A 17,894-nucleotide genomic window follows, 5' to 3' on the forward strand; every position below is an offset into this window, starting at 1 on the left:
AGCTTCTGTATCACTCCGAATTCCTGCATTCCTCTAGGGGATCCACTGGATACTGAGTTGAACACTCAAGTTTTATGGAAGGGGTCCAATCTGGACTACCTGCTAAGAACTTGTAAAACGTAGTCTCCAGCCACCCAAAAGGGGCCCAAGGCTCTCTGCGACAGGCGACACATTCCCCTGCTACACAATGCAGGCTCCTGGCAAACGTCACCATTTTAAAATGACAACACGCAGGTTTGCTATATATTCCACTGTTTGCAACCACGTGCTTAAGAGCACCGTGATGGACTCAGATGAACCCAGGAAACAAAAAATAAAAAAACATAACCTCATTTAGCCTTATATCTGAGCTTGCAAGCTTTGTTCTGATGACTAGGGAGTCAGATGTAAAGCAAAAAACCAGCAACGCCACCAACTGCAGATACACAAAAGAAAGTTTGTCATATGTGATTGCTTCTTCCTCCATAGCTTCTGGATGTACTCACAGGCACCAATCTACCTGCTGATGTTGCCCAAAGCTGGAAAAATCAGAGGAGTCCAAAAAAAACAATGTAAACAAAAAATGAGAATCACAAATATTCCTCTCCACTGATACCTTAATGCTGCCATAGACAATAGCAAGCTGCTCATCTCAAGCAAGAGAACAGTAGTTGTGTTCTCAGAGCAGAAAACAAATCCAGGTTAAAGCAACTTAAGCTGCAGTTCTTGGCAGCCTAAAATCAATATAATGACTGGCTGCAAGGGTCCTATCCCCTCCATGGGAAGACCCAATCCCTTAAGCCCGCTCTGGCATTTACCATGCTAAAAGGCTCAGCAAAAAGTCTTACAACTCAGCAAAAAAAAAAAAAACACAGCCTAACAAAAGGCAGCAGTATCTACTGCTGACTTATCAAGCAGAAACAGCACTGCAAGCACGCAGTGATCAATGAAAGTAGAAGAAGTGAGGGCGTGGGGCACACGAACATCTTTTGTTTGCCATGGACGTGCAGTTTTATCCAAAAGTTGAGTTTAACTCCTGTTAGTTACCTGATCCAGCAAACCAGGCGCACCATTAATTGTGCTTGCAATACATTTGGTACATAAGGGAAGTCTGATCCCTTCTTTCAGCAGCAACTCCATCATATACTGGCTTTAAAAGATTATGAAACTACAGTCCGATTATATCGTGTTACTCAGGTGACTTGCCAGATACAGTACACTGCATAAGAAAGCTATTCAACAATACTAAAGCAAACAATAATTCTGGAAGACCTCAAAGAGAGAGACCCCAGTATCTTCACAGCAAAGCTTAAGTACTTCTATAATGAAATATCCCCTCAAGTACATGAGATACAATCACTATTTCATAACTACATACAGAACATCTTCAGTAAGATCCCTTCAAATGTCAAAACTGAATTTCAAAAAGCATCCCATCAGCCTGGAAACATTGAAAAATAACCAGGATGCATTTTCATTTAGCTGCATTAAAACCTGCAGGTTCACATTATGTTTTTCTCCACTAGATCCCACTTCACGAAAACAAAGAACTAACTACATTTCCACATTAACTTTGCAAATCACACTATGTTTCTGAAGCAATCACAAAACCATTACTACATTGTGCACCAGCAAAATACATACAGCCTTTCAAAAGTAGTACTGGAGTTCTCTGAAAATACTGTATGTTACAATACTGTCAGAAAAATATATAGCATAAAATCACTGGTTTTGTTAAAGATAGCTATTTGGCATACTACCAAAGGGACCCCTACAGCTCCCTTTCCGTGAGAGGATCCCACACAACCGTAACTCAATCATTATGCTGGGAATCAACTGGAAAAAAAAACAGCTGTGAATTAAGCCACTGACCTAAAGGGCAACATTATTTTGTTGTCATTAAATCTGTGCACTGGTTAGTCAATGAATTTTCTAAAGGCCAAAGCATTGATGATGAACCTTTATACCAGAAGGTGAGAGATTCAACCACCTCTACTGCCTATTTATTTTCAAAAAATCAAAACACTTATAACAGTAGATGGCTTTTAAAGGATTATGAAAGAACAGCTATAAATTCCTTGAAAAGAGAGGTCTAAGTGGGTCTTTCTTGGATTTCTCAGCACATTGACCCAAGGTTCCAGGCCTTCTATTTTCGCCTCTTCTCAAGTGGAAGAATTCTACTGCTGTCCCACTCTGAGACCAGACTCCAGAATGCAATTATTACTCACCAAACCTGGCAGCAAGTAGTTTTTTTTTTTTTTTATGCAATCAGGAAGTCCTACTGGAAACCAAAACAGGGGCTTACATACTCCAGTGGCTCAGCTACTGGTACTGGTACAACATCCACTCCATCAAGCACTGAGCTCTGCCCACATCCTATGCCACAGAGAGGTGGCACATTCCACCTCTCTCACAGCAGGTATGTTTCAGGAACAAAAATCACTACTCTGTCAGCAGTTAGTTTACTGCATGGTGCAAGACCCAACTCCTCCCTCCCTTGACCATCATTTCCAGTTTTAGCTCCTGACAGGTTACCAGTCCCTCAACTGCATCCAAGCCCAAAACACAAGCAACAGGGGCCGTATTTCAGCTGATGGAAGAAACCTGGGATGCTGGCATGAAGGAAAACCGAACAATCATTTAAAAACATGGGTAAACAGTAAAACATTATCAGCTATGGAAGCGACCATCATTTACCAGCTTTCATTAAAAAGCAAGATAAAACAACAACAACAAAAAAAAAAAAAAAAAAAAAAAAAAAAAAAAAAAAAAAACAGCTTTGGAGAGGTTCACATACCACAAGTTTAAAACCTATCAATTTGAAGTCTTCCAACATCTCCAAGTAAACTTGGAAGCCCCAGCTTTCCCAGACAAGTCAGGGTGAGCCTGTAGCTTCATCTCCTCATTAATCCCTGAGAACCTCTCCTAAATGGCTTTTTTTTTTTTTTTTGTCATGAACTGCTGTGCAAATCAAGCCCCATTTTGTTAGTTGGCTCAGGTCAACTAGTAAAGTCTCCAGTACTACTATTTAAAAAAAGGAGTCTGCTTACATACTGTTTGCTATTTGAATTGTCATTCTTTTTTGTTTTCTTTTGGGGATCCTTCTTATTAAGAGCAGAGACACTCTGTTCAGAAAAGCAATATCCGCATTCAACATAACCCATTACTGAATTACGGTTCAGTTCCAATTCAGTGAAAAATTATTTACACACGTAACATTCTCCAAATTCATTACCTCCACAGAGCTGTTATTGACCACCATTTGTCTGCATTTGTCTCTACCTCTACAAAGATATAAATCTCACTCAAGCCAAAAGCACAGTGGAAAGGACAGTAAATGTTGCTGTGCCAAAGCTAAACAGCTTGCTAGAAAACAAGATTTACTTGCTACGTTAGTAATCCTGCTAGACCTAAACAGGTCAGAGAGCCAACTCCAACCATCTACAAACTCACACTGAAACAATTGATGTTCTCAAAAATAACAATTTTTTCACCTTCTATTGGAAGCCACTCATAACAAGGTCACCTAAGAGTCCTCAAAGATAAGATATTGAACTTGATCTATCATTATTATTCTCTTATAACACTCTTTACTTAAACAGAACAAAACTGACTTAGAAGCTAAGTCAGAAATGTCGGTGATCATAACTAACTATGGTCAGCAACCTTCTTGAGTATGTCTGTACAAGAGTGAGCGATTTATTAACTTCTGCTATGTCAATATAAAAATAATAAAAGGAAATTTTGACACAGAAATAAAGTGACACTAATATGATATGGAGGAGATGCTTGTTGCCACAATAGACCTTCAGTGGCAAAACCAATGTTTTCAAGAAAGGAAAAAACATTGCCAGAAGACTTCTCAATTTAGAACATATTACAAAAGCAGAAGCTGCTAGGGAACCAGGATTATTGCCCTTGTCAGTGCCCTTGCACAGGGGGATCACAAGGAAAACCCACACGGATACCTAAAAAACAAATCCGACTCAACAGAGAGGATGAAGGATCTTTTAAACTATTGATCTCACCACCAAAGGCAACTCATCAGATGTTTATCATAAAGTGATCAAGATATCTCTAAAACTACTTGAATTTCTTGCCTCTACTAATCCTATTAAAAGGTTACTACAAAGCCATACTGTTTCAGCAAGTAGAAACCTTACACCCTAAATGTAAATGTATTCAGTCATTTTATATCCTTTTGTTCTTCTGTCAGTACTGGCATCTAATCCAAACAGGTAATTTGTGTCCCTTTGTCTTTCTCTTACTATATAGACACAAATATATATGCACACACAATAGCACAGATACACACCCCCAATCAATCAAGTTTTGTGCCTCTCAGCCATTGCTCTGATCCTCTAAAGCCACCTAGCTCTTTTCCTCTTCCTTTGCAAGCTGATCTCACATTTCTTCCTGGCACCCAGGCTGCCCTGCTCTGCAACCAGTAAACGTCTCTCTCTCTCTCTCTCTCTCAAGGGCAGCAGAACCATAAAGGTTTTCAATTAAGATCTCAACCCCTCTCTAGTACAAACGTACTTAATACCCTTCTGGTTTTACTGATAATTTCTCTTCAAAATAGCCACTTGTCCTTTACATATGTGTAACACAATAATGACTAAGAGACAACTGGCAGTCAACTGGTAACACCTGAAAATCAGTAAGGAGAGACACAAACTTGTAGCTTACACAGTCTGTTTGTTTGTTTAATTACACCTGAAGTACCTGAAGCTGCCCTATACAATACTGATTTCATCTCATTTCTAGGAGTCTCAAGTCTTTCAAGCATTCCTGCGTAGAACTCGGATCTGCCTTACGACTTTGCTTCGTTAAAACTTCATTATACCCATTGCTTAGCAGGGGAAACAGACATTACTTGTGGCTCAAGACATGCCAAGTTGCAAATTACTGAAGGTTAGAAAAACATTTGGAGAAGTAGCATAATATGGACACTACTCATAGCTTCCTCAACCACCTTACCTCCTCTTTCTGCTCATCTCCATTCTTCAATATTAGTAAACCAATGGATCTTGTTTCACTACAGAACTGCAGTTTACTGGCTCTAACAGGGCCGTGAATGGGTAAACCTGTCCCTCTCTCAGTGCTAAAATGTCCTAGTCCCATGAAAACCGTGTTTTTGTGGACAAATAGGATGTCTAGAGCAAAAGCAATTATGTAATACAATTTTTGGAAGGTCTTGTCTTCAAATTTGCTGGCAGACTTTAAACCGTCTAAGATGTTCTCAGAGAACGGATTTGCTGAACAGTAGTCTAAAAATACAAAGGAGAATACTGTGACTAAGAATACCCAAACGGAGGGAACTATCCTGGAAAAAAAATTCATTGAAAATTCTGTCATTTAGCTGAGAAGCAACAATGGCCTTTGAGGGATTCAAGCTAACAAATACAACTATGATTCACTTCAGATATAATGGATAACAGTACAAAAAAAAAAAAAAAAAAAAAAAAAAAAAAAAAAAGCATATGCTTCCAAGTTCTTCAAGTTGCCAATTTAGGCAAAAATACCATGAGCTGAGTCTGGAGAGTTTTCTGGCATGCCTTTCTGGGAAAGAACAATTCCAACAATAATAATTAATTTCTGTGGTCCTTGCTACTAACTTAACAAAGAAAAGCAGATTGAGGTGCCTTACTTTTATTGGTAAGATCATATGGTAGAGAGACTGAGGGTCTCATGCGGGTTTGTCCACCATAATGACCTCGTCAGGAACAAAAACTTCTTCCAAACCTCACTGCAGTGCTTTATGCTTCAAGTCACTCTTGCCTCCTCTAATAACTTGCACACAGAAGCTGGGCAGAACCTGCAAAACACTGTCACGCTGAAGGGTCAAATGGCCAATCCATGCTGTTATGTAATACTACCTCTTTCTTTTTAGACTAACCCAGTTCCTTAAAATCAAATAGAGGCTTTATCTCTGGAACCATCTGAAGATTCCTGATCTCTCTGCAACGGCTTCTTCCAAGAAAATTTAGGCATCTCCAAAGACCTAAACTTCAGCGCCAAGATTTCAGAGACCACTATGGACTGCTCTGGTTTTCTCCTCCAGAGCAATTTCCATTAAACGTTCCACATAAAGGACAACTAAGGAAGTACATGATGTTTATGTTGCCTAAACTTTGGATTTCTGTAATCATTACATTTAGATGACTGCCACTCTGAGGATGAGCAAATATCAGGCATCTCCACTTTTAGTGTATGGACTTCTAAATGGATGATAAACATTTAAGAATATAATAAAACCTTGGCTATGCATTTTTGAATGGCTTAGCAACTTTCCTTGGGGGAAAAAAAACAAAAACACCACCACTTTTTCTTCTTCCCAACTGAGACAAAATTTCACGAAGTTTCAATGAAAGCTTCAGAAATAACCAAGTCTATAGCCTCCATAATTTAAGTTCTGCGTTACAGCAGTCTCAGGCTACAAAATTTAAAGAAATCATACTAAGGAAGCATTTTGGAATAGCCCATTTATTCAGCAGGGACAAATTTCTAATTTCCAACCATAAAACACGTAGCAGCAGACTGTTCAGCACCTTATATGTTCATCAATTCTGTCTAGTGTAACTACACTACTACTTTCAGCTTATGACAAATAGGAGTCAGCTGCTGCTGAGCATCTCTGACACATTCAAAAAAGAAAACCCACTTAAATTAGCAGAATGGTATATGGTAGTAGGCAGTCTTCAAGTAGGTTATTCCAAGCTATTTATATTACGTATGTGAAAAACTTAACGCCTTGAAATCGTCCAAAATTAAAAAAAAAAAGCCACTGGCAGCAGATAACAGATTTCATATTCTCCCCAAAAGAAGCACTACTGGGAACAACTTTTTGTATGGGCTCTGATTTCTATATTAAAATATAGTCCAAACATGGCAAGCTGCAATAATTTATCCCTAAGGTTAAAAAGAACCACAATGGTAAGCATACATGGGAATATTTGTCTCACTTGAATCTTTTTTTCTGTGAAATAAGAGAAAGGTAATTTACATTCTGTTTCTTCTTCACAACCCTTTATTTTTAATACTTGTTTTTATCCAGGGTTTCTTCCAAATGAACAGCGCTAATCCTTACTTTCTTTCAATTTCTCTCCCAATACTTTACAAGAACTCAGACATTATGGTGGTGAACATCCCAAATGAAATTTTTGCCACCTGTCTTTTCTGGGTCTGCTTACTTTTCAGTTCCAGTTGAACTGAACCAGAGCCAGAATCAGACTCCTACTTCTTAACGAAGAGGAGAGCTAATCGCTACAACTCCACATTTGCTCAGCATTTAATAGTGATTAGTTTTAATACTACATTTCCATTTTGTTCTCCAGAGTTTGGATAATTGCTTGTACAACGCTGTACTGAAAAAATTTCCCTTTATCGCTCAGCTTCCAGTTTTTCATCTGAGCCAGTGGCTGCCCATGCCTAGGGGATGCATCATGTACAACTACACACCTTCTTCTGGCACCATAGCTGCCTATGGAGAGGGCTTCTTCCCTCACTACAACCACACCCTTCCTATGTTTTTTTCAACCACCTCCCCAGCCTGCAACCTTCTCACCGCAGAAAGTCTGCTTGCAGGCAGCTGGTGCAAGGTTTTGCTGACTGGCATTCATTGGCTGCTTAATGCTGCAGTCAAAATTAAGTTCTGAGGACTAGAAAACATTTTTTTCCCTTCTAAAGCTTACAAGGAACTTCTGCCTAACGTAATCTTCCCCAAAAGTCAGTGTTTTAACACCTTTATCTATACAGAAGAGCTGCCTTGCAACTTGTCACTTACTGGCAGCTGAACTTCTTCTGCTCACGAACTGGGTATGGGAACGGTGGGGCACCCGATCCTTCCATTCTTGTAGCCACCTGGCAAAGGGGCTGGAAGCAGCCAGATTTACTTTGCTGGCCTGAAGAGCTGCCCAGCAGTGGAGCAACAAATGCTTTTCTCACCTTTCCTAACACACCTAAAGCTCACAAACTCTAGAGCTTCATCCGCACAACTCTTATCTCGGTGCAGAATGCCAAGCGGGAAGCAAGGCAAGTGATGCAATTCTACGGCAAGGTTGAAGCAGAAGTAATTCTGATGCTGATTAGAAGGGGGTTATGACAATGATCCTCTTTCCTCTTCTGTTTCAAACATGCTCACCAAGTACTATCAAGCAAAGCAGGTGGCGTTTCAGATCTAGAACCCATCATGTGCCAGAGAAGCCTGCAGAGGAGATATCTTTGCTGGCAGAGAGGCAAGGGATAAACAGCAGGAGTATGGTTATGACTCCTATGACTACAAACACCATGGCCCTAAGCAGGACCTTGCTAACAATGCCCCAGAATTCAAGCTAACAGGAAGAAGGGCATACAGCAATTTTTTTTAAAAGCACCAAGAAACGTGAGAACTAGCTCCCTACAGCACAGAAAGGTACAAGTGTCTTGGGAAGACATACACCCTTCTACACTGCTGCTGCCCTGGCGGCCTCGCCACGAGTCAGCAGAGCTGTCCCACATTCTGTGAGATGCCATTCTCAAGAAATCAGCACTTTAATTACTTTGGCTGCAAGTACTCAGCATGGCAAATGAGCATCCACATCCCGCAAGCCATGTCTTCCAGGAAGCTACCGAAGGCCAGTCAGATCACAAGAACGAAGCCAAATCCCGTAAGGCAGAGAAGTGTACATGCAGCCTGGAATACAAGAAGGGGGAGAGCAGGCACAAAGACATGACAACTGCAGCAAACACCCTACAGGATAAACGCCTACAGCCGAAGGAGGAGGAGGGTGTCCTACTGAACAAGCGAAGCTCTTCACACTAATCCCATTTGCCAAGGTCCCAGTTATGAAAATGAATGGCTTTTTAGAAGGTCACACAAGTAGCTCTGCAAAGATACCTACTTTTGCCCACAGAGCTGGGCTGAACGACACCATAGCTTTTGGGCAGTCACTCTAAAGCACAGCACTAGCAGTAAGGATATCTGCATCGTTTATCGATCCAAGTTCAAATGATTAGCTGTATGCTCTCTGAAGACAGCACTACGGCTAACTTCAACAGCTGCACTCCATTTTATGGACACTGCACTCCCCAACACGCTTTGTTTTTAAGGACTTGCTTGTGAGAACTCATGAATTGACTGCAGCAGAGCTGCCCCAGCTCGTTATTTAGATGCAAACTTTGCAATGCTAAACCGAGTACTAATATAATACCCTGCTCCCTAGGAGCACAAACATCATAAAAAAAGGTCAAGCATTCTCATAATGCTTTGCTAATGAGGGTCAGGGCCTGACTGGACTTGTTTTGGCCTCCAGCCTAGCAACAGTTTCTGTGTTGGCCAAACTCTGGGAAGTCTACTATTAGTTTTAAATAATTTGCACCTTTCAAAGAAGCTCTTACCACAGCAACCACCAGTATACGGCTCGAACAACTTCTGTGTTAGCATACAAGCACTTTACTTCTGAAGACAATAATTTGATGCTACAGAAAACCAGCAGTTACCTGTAAACAAGTGCTTAATGTAAAATAGCTATTGAGCTTGCTCCTTTAATCGTGGCATGAGTTTCAAGAGATCCAAGAACTACGGGCTAGGTAAAGCAAACATACTTCATTCATTGCCTGGTCACAGCCTAGGTCTGTACCCTAAGTGAACTGACAAAGGCAAAGCTCTACGGTCTTTCAGTAACTCAAAAATAATTATTTTCATTCTTAAGTTATTAAATACTCAGTAATTTATCGCAAAGGATGCTAGAGATGTACACGTGAAGTCAGTCAAATTGGAACCCAATGCATTTCTCACAGGCAGACAGGTTAAATAGGAATAGACATGTAGAACGTCAAAAATAATGTCAAGAACTGGATTTGCAAAATGCCCAGAAATCTTTATATCTTCAATAGAAGGTAGAGTAAAAGGAAAGGTGACTAAAGATTTGATTGCAACTAAAACAAAAGAGGCAATAAAAATGAACGACCAGATTGATGGCACAGGGAGAAGTGGCTGCTGACTTCTTACCCTACAAGGTGTAGGGATCAAACAATTTCTACCAAACTAGCATTGCAGTGAATCGGAGCCTTTATGGTAACTCTGTGGTGGTTGTGTGTATCTGAAGAAGGAAAACCAGGGCCCTTTCTTCAGGCCATCTGTGAAGTGATCTCTTGTACTAATAGAAACATACGAACAGTTCACTAAAATGAGTTTATGAAGCAAAAGGCCCTCAAAGTCCATTTAACTTCATTTGGAGTTTATCAGAACAGTATTTGCTCTGTTCACCAATCAGACCAGAAGAGGAGCTTACTGGTTAAGGCAAGTTTTCTGAAGCTGTACAGCTCTGTTTTCCTCCTCTGCTGTACCAAACTGCGGTCACCAGTCCTGCTTTAAAATACGCTGGGAATTCCCTGCTGAGCACTGCTCATGCCAGCCAAAATACATTTTCTGCTGCACAGTACTTAAAAAACTTCCACCACAGGATGCCACTTTGAATGAACCACTCAATCCTTCATACTCCAGCGTTTAACACTCAACAGCAAAGACAGTGTTAAGTCAGAAGATGCTGAAGCTTGTACGAAACCGTGACACATACATAAAAACAGAATGAAGTCAGACAGACACACAGACACCAAACAGCACTTCCCTGTCCGCGTTCCTCAACGCTATGGGTTTTGTTTTATGTCTGGTGTTGATCTTTAGCTGTGACCAAGCAATCATTATAGCTGTTGTGTAATGTTACCGAGTGTGACAACAAATACAAATTACTGCACTGAGACTGCCACACAAGTAAGTTTCCACTGCCACTCAAGTACTGTAGAGTAACAACAAAATTTCTGACTTCGGACATCAACAATACTAATGTCAGGAGGTACAGCTGAACTCCGAGTAGGGACTGCAGAGAAAGGTTTTATTTATTTATTTATTTAAAGACCATACTCTGAAACCTGTAACTGAAATTTGCTAAGTTTCCAGGGAGTTTTACAAAAACGGTTGTAAAGAAACATACTGACACGAGCAAGGAGTCCAGCACATTGTTAAATTTAAAGTTGGAGCCTGAAGTTGTAAAGACTAAAACTCACTAAAAGTGAGACTCCATTGAAGAAACCAGAAATCAAGAAAAGCCAGTAATCCTATGAACTTTCAAGACATTTTTATTTACACGTGTAAGCATATGCACACATCTGCAGAGAAGCCTTGTGTTTCCTCAGCACCTTAGCGGAAAGCATCAGACAGTAGTTTAGCATTTCAGAAAATTCAGCTTTGGAACTGCACAGGAAGATTTTAAACTATTCCAATGTTTTAAATTATTCCAATGTAAATTGCTAACAAATCACCAACACTGGTGTTAACACAATATTAAGACACCCACAAAGGCAAAACATCGGATAGCCGGTAACAAACCCTGGAACCATTTCTTTCTTACAGGGTCAATTTACACTTACTCTGAGCAGAATCACAACTTTCTTGGGAAGCGTGAAAACTGGTGGGCACGAGACAAGCTAGCTCCACGTCTTTAAACTGCACTGAATTTAACCATCTCCACACTTCACTAACACAGAATCAAGGTGACGTAGTAGCACTACCCCATACCCTTCTAGAAGATGTAAACTGACAGATCCTAGACCTGAAAACACACGGAAATAAGAAGGCCAAGCACACTGACACCATGGTGTATCTGTACCCCAGCCCTGCAGCCAAGGTTGCTGCAGAGTACTGCACGGCACCAAGGAAGAAAAGAACTGGTCCGTTTCCCAGCCACCTCTTTGGACCAAGACTGGATATTGCCCAAGATTTGTTTTAAAGCAGAGGCCTTTGATCCCAGATGAAGCCAGGCAGATTACTCAGGTGGCAAAGAACGTGGTTGCCAGCAATGCTTCTGCTGGCGGCTGGAGCCTTGGCACGTGCACGGGGCTGGCAGCCTCACACCGTTCACTGCCTGTGTCACAGTCCCCCCTGCAAGATGAAGAGGATGTGAGCAAGCCATCACCGAGGCACGTGTGGTAAACATCCTTCTCAAGAGCTCCTCAGCAGCACAGGAAGGCAGGGCACGGGCAGCACCAGCCATTCTGGGTGCAAAACCTTGCTTTTGGTTATCATGTACCAGCCAACACGGGCAGAACAAATTGTGCCAAGTAAGGGTGCTCAGCACCAAAATAATCCCATTAACTAGCAGGCTGTTCCCAGGAGACTTTCGGGAAGGGACTGCAAGACACAAACATCTGGCACAACAGTTAACCTGGTGGACTGACACACATTTTCCCTAGAAAGAAGCTGGCATTAACGGGAAATAGGCAAGCTGAAGAGCTGCGAAGATGAGGCAAACAGTGTGCTGAACCAGGATCTCAGCAGGGTGATTTCTGTGCGTTAAAGGAAATCTATGCAGCAAGCAGAGATTTCAGAATCTTTAAGGGAAAAAAGAACCTCATGCCCCACCGCACAGCTTCAGCTAAACTCCTCTTTGTGCACCTACCCTTCCCACCCTGTCACACCAACCTGGCACACACTTCGGTTTAGGTTTCCACTCGAGCACCTTCCTACTAGAAGAACTGTAGCGAGCAGCACAAATCCTGAGTCCTTCCCCACTGGTGTGCTGCCCTTTTCCACAAGGGAAGGCAGGACGTGGTACTGTTTGCACTGATCACGGAGGAATAGGGTGCGTTGCACAAAACCAAACCAGAAAGGAAATAAAGACACGAGAGTTATTTGTTAGAAAGATATGAAACGTGGAAAAAAAAGGACTATTCAGTTTTCCTTCTCCCTAAATGCACAGGGTAAAGTGTTTTGACAGTTTCTGCATCCCCTCACAATGTATTTTGATTGACACTTCTAAACCCCTATAGCGAAAAACCACCTTTAAATAATTGCAGTGTTCCATAACTCTACACATCAAGCTGAGTTTCAAGAACAAACAATGGCTGATTGACATTTTGTATAAGTGAAAAGTTTTGTCTGGGGCAATGGTTTTCAAACTCTGTATCATCTTCCATACCTCCAGGACCATTTTTACCTTCCATCCACTCCTGTAGGCTGAGAGCCGCTGCACTGCAAGAGGAAAGGACATGCCTTGCAGAGCATGTCCTGAGAAGGAGGGAGGGACTGTTTTAGAGGGCAACTCAATGTGAGGTGACATTACAGGTCAAAGAAAGCTGTTCAATTATGACAGAGATAGAGGAAAATGGTGAAAGATCAGTGGAAGACTGCAAGAGAAGAAGGAAGATTTGCCAAGTCTGTTTTCACCAAGGCACCACTGGACAGATTCAGCGTCTTCCCACTCTCTTCTTTTGACCCCATGACTTACTGCCTCCAGCCCAACAGCTCCCTAGCAATACCTTCCACCAGCACCCCATATCCTGTGCTTTAGGAATTACACTCAGAGATAGGAAAATGACAGTTATTTAATCCGTGTCTGGGCTGTGCTGAAGTCCAAAATCTGTGCCCTTTCAAAAACTGGCATTTTGTCTCATTCCTACTAACTGCTCCAAAATCCCTGCCTTTCAGGCTGTGCTGTGGTCCTCAGCTCAGCAGCCAAAAGTTACAAAAATCCAGAGGCACCGCACACAGTTTTTGTTCAGAAGACAATACATCAGAACCCCCAGCCCAAGTGATTCAGTCACCTGCTTTTCTTTGATCTTGCCCAGTTTCATTGTTCAAAGACCTGCAAGAAATGAGTCACACTTGTGTGAGGATACCTGCTCACACGTCGTTCATCCTCCCTGTAATTAACAGAGCTCAAAACAGCATTTCTGTTCAATTGCTGACTTTTATTGTAGGCTACTACTCTTAGACCAGTTATTGTGGTCTACAGACAAAACTTCCAGAAGGATTCCTGACAGAAAGCTGCGACATACATTCACTGAGAAATGCCGGTTCCCATTCAGCTTTTTTGCCACGCGGGAAGAAGCTCAGCTTCAAAGACAACATCACACCTTTGTGAGCTACCTGGCTATTGATAAGACCGCACGCAAATCTTTTGACTGCTACAAGTCACGCTGCCTCTGAACATTTGGCAGGAGCAAATTATTCACTGACCTAGAATTTTACATGTAATACTGAGCAACTTTTTCAAAGTTGCTTCCCCAACTGCACAAACATAATCAGCTCACAAGGCTGCTGAAAGCAGCAGTTCTGCCATCTGTCTGCTTATTCCCACCTCACACTTGTGCAGGCACAAGTGTTTGTGAAGCCACACAACGATCCAGAGGGAACCAATCTCTGAAAACCAACCGGGGAAAAAAATAAAATGATAATTAGATCATTCTTCCAGTCTGATACACAGTACAACTGTGCGTGCTGGCGTGAGCATGGGAACATGCACAAACGGTATCAGTGATGCTAACGGCAGTGCCATTTTTGTAAGTCCATTGACACAGCAACTTTTTAAACCAGGTCAGCAAACGAAATCTCAAGAATGCATATGCACACACATGAATTTCAGAAAAATACAAATTTTACTTAATTTGTTATTATGTCCTTTTTAAAGTAAGAAGTGGGAGAAGAAAGGTGAAGTGATCTGTTAGCTACCAAGAGGAATCCAAGTGCTTGCAGGAAAACATTTCTGTGATTAACTCTTCACCTCTGCCTCAGTTTCCTCCATTAATAAAACAGGGACAGTAACAGGAGAATCTTCAGCAAAACACCATGGTTAAAAAAAAAAAAAACACACCACAGCAGCAAGGTAACGTTGTCACAGAGAAACATGGGCAGAATTCAGCTCACTCTCTTGCACTAGCAAGGAGTGAACTGGCACAAAGGTGATGCGGTAACCAACAGTGGTCTGGGGTGGAGAACAGATACAGGACAGCGCAGCAGTACCTAAAAAATTGGTTTCTTCAAGACGGACGTGGATTTACAAAAGACCTGGGTAAAGAAACTCACGGTGGAGTCTCTCTGCCCTCCTCTCATTACTGGTGCTCTGGTGTAATCGCATGGGAGGTACGAAGAGAATATGGGGAGGACTTGCTGGGGTGGCAGGTTAAGTAGGAATCCTCTGAGCCGGGTTGTCATGACAGCAGCTGACAGTATGCAAGAGACGTATAGATCCTGGATGGTAGAACAGCAAGGACTCCAAACAAGATCATTAACACATGACAGAATTTTAACACCGGGAAGTATGCGCTACATCTCATTAATGAAACATGGACCACACGATAACCCTTTACACCAGCGAGGGTGTGTGTGGGCAGAGGACACACAGAAAACGTTTCCACTAAGTACCCACAAAGAACGGGTGCTACTGAGACCCCGAGAGCCACGCCGTACCGCAGACGAAGCACTGGCATGCACTGGTGTGGATCAACTCTGCCGAGCCTCAGCTGGAGCTCGCCCCACGAGCTCCATCCCGTGTTAAAGCACAGCGAAGGGGTGGAAGCGGCTTCAAAGCACCCCTAAGGCTGGCTTTGTGCTCACACAGCCTCGGAGCGGGGTAACTCATCCCAGCCGCGAGGAAGCAACTTCCTGCCGGGCAGAAGTTTCTCCCTGAAGTGTCTGAGCTGCACCTGCGGCAGCACGTCTGTCTGTCTGTCTGTCTGTCCGTCTGTCCCCCGGCACCGGCAGGTGCTCCTGGGGGCCCTACAGAGGCAGGAGGCTGTGAGGCTCTGCACCAACCCCAAACGGGAGCAGCCGGGGACCGGCACACAGCAGGCCCTCGGCGGCAGCTCGCACACGCTCGGGAGGCAAAGGAGGGCGGCAGTAACAGGTGCTCGGCGCGATCGCTGCAAAACTTTGGAGCTTCGGTGCGGGAGACGGCCCCGGGGCTTCAGCGCATCGCCCACGGGCCCCTCCGCAGGGCACAGCGCAAGGCAGGGGCTCGGCGCGGGCTGACCCCGAGCAGCCCCACAGCCGCCGGCGGACCCCGCGCGGAGCCGGGAGCCTCCCCGTGAAGCGGAGCCCGGCGGGGAGCCGGGCAGGGCACGGAGCCGGAGCAGCCCTCGGGGCAGCGGCGGGGGCAAGGACGAAGCCCGGCGGGGGCGCCCGCGGGCCGAGCGGGGCCAAGCGAGGCCAGGCGGGGGCCGGGAGCGGCGCGGGGCCGGGCGATACTCACTAGGGGTCGTTGGTGAAGCGGGGGCTCCGCGGGGGCTGGTAGCCGTAGAGGTGACAGTAGAGCACGTCGAAGCAGAAGCAGCACATCTCGGCCGACACCACCATCTTCCTGCAGCCGGGCCCGCCGGAGCCGGCGCCGGGGGAGGAGGAGAGCAGCGAGGCGGCGGCGGCCGGCGGGGAGAGGCCGGCGGCGCCCCCGCCGCAGCTGGGCGGCAGCGGCGGGGCCAGGGCGCAGCCGGCGGCGCCCCCCGCCAGCCCCCCGAGGCCGTTGAGGCGGGGACCCCCCGGCGGGGGCAGCGCCCCCGGCTCGCCGCCCGCCGCCGCCCCGCCGCAGTGGGAGCCGCCGCCGCCGCTCCCCGGGCCGGCGGCGCCCGACGGAGGGGAGCTGGAGAGTTTCTGCTTCTTCACCCCGCAGCAGCCCGCCGCCATCTTGGAGCCGTCTCCCCCCACGCAGCGCTTCCGACCCATGGCGGGGGGGCCGGCCGAGCGGCCGGGGGACGTGCGGCGGCCCGCTCCGCCTCCTGCCGGGCCCGCTCCGCCTGCAGCGGGGAGGAGGAGGAGGAGGAGGAGGGAGAGACAGAGAGACAGAGAGAGCGGCGTTAGAGCGAGCCAGCCGGCCGGCCGCCTTCCCCCCTCCCCTCCTCGGGCCGAGCCGCCTTCCCCCCCCCCCTCCTTCTGTCAGGGCAGCGGAGCGGCTCCGCCCCGGTGCTGGCAGAATGAGGTGGAAATGCCCCCGCGCAGCCCCCGAGCCGGCTCCGAGCCCTGCTCAATAATTGAAGTGACCTGAGCTGCCTTCGGCTGGGGAGCAGAAGGGAGGGGGCGGGCAGGCGGGGAGCCCTGCGGAGAGTGCCGGGATGCACCTATCGGATGCACAGCCCTCTGAGGGCTGAGATGTTAGATTTTATATAGACACACAGCGTGTTTTTGCATCGCAGCTTGGGCGATTGCTTCGCACCCCCCTAAGCGGCGGCTCCACTGCCCCGGAGCCTGCAGCTCGGGCTGCCTCGTGGCGAGCCTCGAGGGAGGGGAAGGCCCGAGGGAAAGGCCGGAGCTCCGCAGGGCTCGAGGCATCCCCAGTTAAGCTGGGCAGGCTGCTGGGGGGGGACTTTATATTAGCCTCACATGTCTGAATTTATTGAGAGACTTCACGGTGGCCATAAAGTACTTAACAACCTACATATACGTTTTTGAAAAGAACACCACTGGTGTCATGGGGCTAGCTCTGGCATGGGATATAGCAGCTGGTACCACAGAACAGCAGCACGGCCATATCAAGGTAGGCAAGGGAGCGAGGGCTGCCTCGTACAGCTAAAACTCTCTGAATATTGCAAGTTTAGAGAGACACAAAGTCATTATCTAGTTGCAAACGCGGTCTACAGAAAGGTTTTGCAAGCGCAAACTACAGAGATTCGGGTCGTAAAGGGTTTCTTCAGCATCCTCATGGTCTTAATACTGTCTGGATATTTAGTTATTATGGATTTGAGGAGGAAATCAATGGTTACTGGAGCTCTAATACTACTTGGTTAAAAAGCCCTTCAAGGGCTTCTGTCCAAATACTGGCCGAAACTTCTCTGTTTGAATCATAGCCTGAGGTGAAACAGCTGCAGGGAATAATAGCAAACAGAAAAGAGAAGAATTCGATGGTGTAAGGCAGTCTTTCGTATTTTAAATTTTAATGTTTGTGTTTGGAGCAGGTAAATACTTGAGAGTGGAACCCAGTTTCCCTCTCTGAAACAACTTTCACTAAAAACAAAGGCAGCGTCTTCCACTTGAGGGATTCATTTGTTTAAAATCAGTTAGCAGTGACACCTTCTGTTGCTTTTGAGAAAAGAGTTTCTTCAGGTATTGAATTCCGGCTTTTTCTAAGTTTTTCACTGCTCTGTGGTCTTTAGCACTAACATGCACAAAA

At 45.0% G+C, this 17,894-nt stretch overlaps 1 protein-coding gene across 1 annotated transcript in view; it reads right to left on the bottom strand.

Annotated features, from left to right (window-relative positions):
* The window catches only part of AMMECR1 (AMMECR nuclear protein 1), a gene marked incomplete at its 5' end in the record, with an annotated part of 108,618 nt that overhangs the window by 67,387 nt on the left and 23,337 nt on the right, over positions 1-17,894 (bottom strand). The window contains one exon of the mRNA XM_084294329.1: positions 15,987-16,524. Coding sequence (XP_084150455.1) covers positions 15,987-16,524 — 538 coding nt within the window. The remainder of the gene's footprint in view (positions 1-15,986; positions 16,525-17,894) is intronic.

Source organism: Netta rufina, assembly GCF_964035555.1.
Source record: "Netta rufina genome assembly, chromosome: 12".
NCBI lineage: Eukaryota > Metazoa > Chordata > Aves > Anseriformes > Anatidae > Netta > Netta rufina.